General features: G+C 43.4%; 1 protein-coding gene across 1 annotated transcript; it reads left to right on the top strand.

Moving 5' to 3' along the window:
* Positions 1–415: 415 nt before the first annotated feature.
* LOC136067904 (uncharacterized) lies at positions 416–1,517 on the top strand. The gene is made up of 4 exons (XM_065774504.1): positions 416–555; positions 710–876; positions 961–1,157; positions 1,275–1,517. The coding sequence occupies exons 1-4, from the start codon at positions 416–418 to the stop codon at positions 1,515–1,517; spliced, it is 747 nt and encodes a 248-aa protein (XP_065630576.1).
* The last annotated feature ends 4,763 nt before the right edge of the window (positions 1,518–6,280 follow it).

Genomic DNA, 6,280 nt, shown 5'->3' with positions numbered 1-6,280 from the left:
CGAAGCAGACCTTCTTGCTTCAGAAGCCTTTCCTCCACCAACGATAGGTTATAAGAGGAAACCCCACACTAGCCTGTTGGACCTGATCGAAGGCCAACCGGGGAAGTCCCAACAAAAGCTTCCCCCTCCTCCTCCCAAGACTCAGTCTGTTCAGGCTAGGTCGACTTCCGCCCAGCAGAAGCTTCCCCCTCCTCCTCCTCCTCCTCCTCAGACGAGCCTGCCTTCTGGGTCCATGCCCGCCGACCCCAAGAAGAAGAAGGACAAGGGCAAAAGGCTTATAGAGGATAAGCCAGTGTCCTCGTAGGATGAGGACAACACTCTGCGGCCGCCCAAGTAGATTAAGATAGGCGGCAAGAGCCAGGGTAGGCAGGTTGTCACCACTCCGTCCGAGGCTCAGGCTTGGCTCCCAACCCCAATGCTCCATGGGGAGCCCTTGAGGGATGACGCCTCCCTCAGAGACTTCAATGAGAGCGAAGGTGCGCATGTAGCCAACGCGCTGGAGAGGTGTCTGCTGCTCCCAGCGGACATGGCCAAGCTGGACTCTTTAAGGAGCAAGTAGGTCTTCCTCAGCCTCAAGCGTTACCTAGGGATGGTAAGAACTCTGATTTCGACTCTTCCCCCCCCCCCCTTTTTGTCTTTTTCTTTTTGTTTTTGGGGTTGGGCTTATAGTACATTGGTTACTCTAGCAGGCTGTCTAGGCTACCTATAGGTTGGAGGCGACGACCAATGACCAGGGGAAGGCCCTCGACCTGAAGCGTGAGAGGCGCTTTCAGGCCATCCAGACCCTCAAGACCCCCGAGGCTAACCTCGCCAAGGTCAGGGAGGAGTTGAAGGCGATGACCAGGGTTCGGGACAGCGTGGAGTCTGGTCTCGCTGGTGCCCAGAACTAGGCCAGGGAGCAGACGAGGCGCCTGGGCGAGGCAGAGGAGTAGCTGAGGATTGCGAAGAAGCTGATCGCAGATCTACAAGCTAAGGTGGCTGCTACCGAGGGGGCCCAGAGGGAGGCAGAGTGGGCCAAAGACAAGGCCCAGCGGGCTAAGGCCGAGGCGAATTTTGGTAGGGATGAGGCCCTGGCTGCCAAGGAGGAAGCCGAGGCTGCAGCCTATGTTGAGGGGGTGGCCGAGATAGAGGCTACTTATAAAACTCAAGTTTCAGGGGTATGTAGGCGCTATTGCTCCCAGGTCTGGGCTGAGGCCCTCAAACAAGCCGGGGTGGAGGCCTCGTCCTACCTGTGGAAGGCGGAGAGCGTATACTAACCCCCTGCCATCTGCGAGGCCGCCCTTGATGGTACCGAGGTTGGGGAGGTTGTTGAGGAGGTAGGGACTGCTGAACCAAGGGAAGACCCAAGCGAGGAGGCACCCCAAGAGGTAGCGGACGTCCCTTCTGATGCCCAGATCCCCACCACCAAGGAAACAACCATTCTCGCCGTACCTCTACAGGCCATCCCCTTAGGCCAGAGCTCAGAGGACCCAGAGGTTGCCTCTATCCAGCCATCTACCGGGGGTGAGACTGAGTAGAAGGAATAGATCCCTTGGCGTCTCGGTCCAACCTGCCTTTGCCGTTTGCTTGATCTTTTCCTATCTTTTTTTTATTTTATTTTATTTTATTTTTTTATCTTGTTGTTCTTCTTCCTTTTTTTTTTTTTTACCGTTTGATTTTCATTATGATATGTATTTTTATAATGTTTCATATATGGGACTTATTATTATTATTATTATAAGGACAAAGATTAGCTACAAAATTAGTTGTAGCATAAAACTACAACCTTACTCAATAAAATAAATATTATTATATATTTTTAAAATCTAGCCATTAATTTCATGTTCTTTATGTTCTTAATACACATGTTAAATTTTATGTTAATCGGATATTACTTACAATATAATCTATAAACTTATATTTTCTGTATAATTTTAAATTATAAAAATTTACAATTTAAACAATTTATTGATGATATAATATTTATAATATATATATATATATATATATATATATATATATATTTACTTGAGAAGAGATTCATATATGGGACATGGTTCTTGAAATCAAGAGAGTGCTATTAGAGGATATTAGAAGGCTGTTTAATAAAAGCGCAAGAGGATCGTGCAGCAGCCCCAGCAAACCCAATAGCCATTGCAGCCCATTGTGTCCAACCTCGCATAGATCAGCAAGCGTCCGACACTGATGTTTCAATCCAAGCCCAAGTAGACTGTCCGTGAATCATATTAAAAAAAACCTAGAAAGTTAATGATGTAATTAATATTATTTAGGCTAAAATGTAAATAGCACTCTTTAAATTTAACTGAAATTCATTTTAGTTTTTTAACTTTACTTTCATTTAATTCAGTACTCTAAGTTTCAAATTTATTTAATTCAGACCTTCCATTTAGTTTTGTTAAAAATTTGCAATTAAAAATTTATTTTTCTCATATGACAAAAACATATAAAATTTTTTAAAAAAATTTGATATATTTTTTATGTGAGAATTTTTATTTTCAAAAATATTTTTCTATTAGTTAATTGTATATGCTTAATTTTTTTTAACTGAATTGAACAAAATACCCAAATTGAATAAATTTAAAACTTGAATGACTCAATTGAATAAAGTAAGGTTAAAATACTGAAATGAATTTCAGTCAAATTTTGGAGATTGCAATTGCATTTTAGCCGATTGTTTATGAAATTTTACTAGAATACCCTTTTGTTTAACTACTTAATTCTACTTTACTAGTCTCAATTGAAGGTTTAAAATATGTATTTTTTCCAAACAAAGTTATGTAACACAAATTCATTAAAAAACAAAAATGTCTATGGCACAACACTATATATGTCTATCAAAAAGTTGTTTATAAAACTTGATTAATGGATGATCATAGCAACCTTCCCCCACCCCCCCCCCCCAAAAAACATTTTAAAAAAATTTAGCTATAATGTTAAGGACAAAGTCCAACCATCAATAATTTTGAATCCTTCAGCATATGACTTATTCAACCTAACTAACCAAATGAGTCATGCGTATTGCATATAATGGGACACATGTTATCTTCTTTTTAATGGTTGGAATCTAATGTTGTAAACATGTGTGGAGCCAAACCTTTTCCTAGTGTTAATGTGCTAAAGTATTGTTTAATTTCTTGGTGTGGGGCTAGAAAATCAGGCAGCCTCGGCCCACCTCAAATCAGGCCCAGAGGCCCGTGTCGAGGATGCATGTGGGGTCTGAGGATGAAAGTACGGTGTCCAGCCCCCAAGGAACATATCCGAGGACGACCCCGTCCTTGGACATCCGAGACCTCAGAAATACACGAGCACCACTCCACCAAAGAGGGGTCTTCTTGAATATCTGAGGAGGGAAGGGCAAGCACCACGCGTCGGCGACGGGAGCACGGTGAAGGAGCAAGTCTAAGGCGAGCTGTCACCTCCACATTAAATACCCTCAACTAACGTCCTGGCCGTATTAATGAGGATAGGACTCCTGAATAGTGCTGTCTTGGGTGCTGCAACCCACAGGAGGAATGGGGATGCGGCTGATGGGACAGGCTCTCAAGTGGTGGCCTGGCTGATCAACGAATGTAGGGTTAGGATCAGTTTAGAGAGGTGTATATAATGCAAGGAGTCTTTCTTGAAAGGAGGACGGAAAATCTGCATTAAGAAGTACTGTAGCGACTTGTATTCTCTCAACCTTTGTAATCAATCTTAAAAGAAATAATAAGAACTTCAAGCTCCGGAAGACAAGTCCGAGGAGCATCATTGTGCACCCCAATTCATGTTTAGGTTGTTAAGCCCATATGTAACCATGCAAGGCAGTTGCATTCTTTACTAGGCCTAGTTCTTGAGCCCACTCTCTATAAATTCATTGAAGGGCAAGCTGGGCTTGAGTCCACTCTCTCAACCCGAAGAAGTGCCCAAATCTGGTCCCTACACTTGGTATTCCGAAGGTAATTTTCCTACTTTTGCATGTTATAGGGATTTTCTTGCAGTGAATTTAAAGGGAAAAAAAGCTTTAAGGGTCATTTTACAAAATTGCCTAACATGTAGAAAGTTTTGTGAGATAATAATAATGACGACAATGGTGACGGTAATGATGACGACAACAATAACAATTATGATCAACATAACAAATTTGTGGAAAATCTATTCACACTAAACTTGGTAAGAGTAAACACAATAACTATTAAGGTTAATTGCACTCCCCACATATCTATTTGGTTCACTTCAATCTTCCCCTTAAACTTTTAAACCACACAATTCTCCCCCATCCCCTTTGATTTATTGGTAATTGGCAAATTTCCCCCTGCCACTAATAAATTCTGTTAGATTCAAAAATTTAACAAGAAATTCTTTTTTATTTTTTATAAAATTATTCTCATGAAAATAACGTGTGCCATTCAAAATTTAAAAATGTAGTCACTTAAAAATAAAAACTGTAGGGACCAGATTTGGGCACTTCTTCGGGTTGAGAGAGTGGACCCAAGCCTAGCTTGCCCTTCAATGAATTTATAGAGAGTGGGCTCAAGAACTAGGCCCTAGTAAGGAATGCAACTGCCTTGCATGGTTGCATGTGGGCTTAACAATCTAAACATGAATTAGGGTGCACAATGATGCTCCTCGGACTTGTCTTTCGGAGCTTGGAGTTCTTATTATTTCTTTTAAGATTGATTACAAAGGTTGAGAGAATACAAGTCGCTACAGTACTTCTTAATGCAAATTTTCTGTCCCCTTTTCAAGAGAGACTCCTTACACTATATACACCTTTCTAAACTGATCCTAACCCTACATTCATTGATCAGCCAGGCCACCACTTGAGAGCTTGTCCCATCAGCTGCATCCCCATTCCTCCTGTGGGTTGCAGCACCCAAGACAGCACTATTCAGGAGTCCTATCCTCAATAATGCGGCCAGGACGTTAGTTGAGGGTATTTAATGTGGAGGTGACAGCTCGCCTTAGACTTGCTCCTTCACTAGGCTCCCATCGCCGACGCGTGGCGCTTGCCCTTCCCTTCTCGGATATTCAAGAAAACCCCTCTTTGGTGGAGTGGTGCTCGTGTACTTCTGAGGTCTCGGATGTCTGAGGACGGGGTCGTCCTCGGATATGTTCCTTGGGGACCGGACACTGTACTTTCATCCTTGGACCCTACATGCATCCTCGGCACGGGCCTTTGGCCAGTTTGAGGTGGGCCGAGGCTGCTTGATTTTCTGGCCCCACAATAGCCCCTCAAAATCTTGCTGCACGCATCCTCGGCGGGGGAGAAGTATTTTGACATCCTCGGGCCTACTCCGTGCCCAGTCGAGCCTTACCCCTGTCAGTACTGGGGTCTATTCATCTGCCCAAGGCGCGTCGCTGACGTTTCGGAGTGCGTAACGTGCCTTTCATTAAATTCAGGCCGCTCTGTGCTCCCCACGTTCAACGAGGCGTTACCAATCTAATGGTGGAGGTTTGTCTGGCATTTATAGGCGGGAAAACCCGCATGGTTCTTCGATTTGGGGTATAAATACCCATTCGAACTGTTTCTTCCTGTTTCTTATTTGCAATCAAGAATTCTCGCGCGTCCCTCCTGAGTTCAACCATATTCTCACTTACAACTCCAGCACAAAAAGCCTGTCCGAGGAGCTCCTTCTCTTTCCAGTAAGTCGCTCGATCCCTCTCTGAGATCTCTTCCTCTTTACCCCTTCTTCTCCTTCGTTTGTTCTCTCTTAGTTCCTTTAGGCGTTAATTGGGATGGGTAGGTTTAAGAAATACGTCTACACTGAGGAGGCGATGGAGAAATTCATCGCCGACTATGGGATTCCTAGCAATGTAGGTCTGAGGTACTGTGAGGATGGGGATTGGCTCTTTCAAAGACAGGAGGGCGAAGTGGTGATTCCTATTATCGTCTTCCTCGAAGGGGTATGAGGATCCCCAGGGGCCGGTTATAAGGAAAAAAAAAAAAAAAAATCCTTGACTTTTGTGTAAGCAAAGAATGAAACATTTTGCCAAAACCAAGAAAAAAGAAAAGAAAAGGGAAATTGAAGGGAAGGTTTTGATTAATGATGAGGTCTGTAGACCAGAGGACAGAGAGATGTCTTGAAGCGTACTCTCCCGTGTGCTCAATCATAGACCCTGCCTTCCTCCATCATTTCGTCCCATAATCCAAAGAAGAAGAAAATCATTCATTCAACATAATGGTTATCATCATCATCATGAAAATCAACATAATCATGTTCAACCAGCCACACACCCATGTCTTTTCTTATAGTCGTGGGACCAATCAAATTAAATATATACATGGATAGGCTCGCGGGCG

The sequence above is a fragment of the Quercus suber genome, unplaced genomic scaffold (assembly GCF_002906115.3).
Source record: "Quercus suber isolate HL8 unplaced genomic scaffold, Cork oak 2.0 scaffold_1, whole genome shotgun sequence".
In the NCBI taxonomy this organism is placed as follows: Eukaryota; Viridiplantae; Streptophyta; class Magnoliopsida; order Fagales; family Fagaceae; genus Quercus; species Quercus suber.
This window is presented reverse-complemented; position numbering and strand designations above follow the sequence as displayed.

Excerpts from the sequence above, each read along its gene's own strand:
- LOC136067904 (XM_065774504.1), top strand. The coding sequence starts at position 416 with ATGCTCCATGGGGAGCCCTTGAGGGATGACGCCTCCCTCAGAGACTTC. Across the intron at positions 877-960 it reads CGTGGAGTCTGGTCTCGCTG|ATCTACAAGCTAAGGTGGCT; the intron begins GTGCCCAGAACT and ends AGCTGATCGCAG. Across the intron at positions 1,158-1,274 it reads ATAAAACTCAAGTTTCAGGG|GCCGCCCTTGATGGTACCGA; the intron begins GTATGTAGGCGC and ends GCCATCTGCGAG.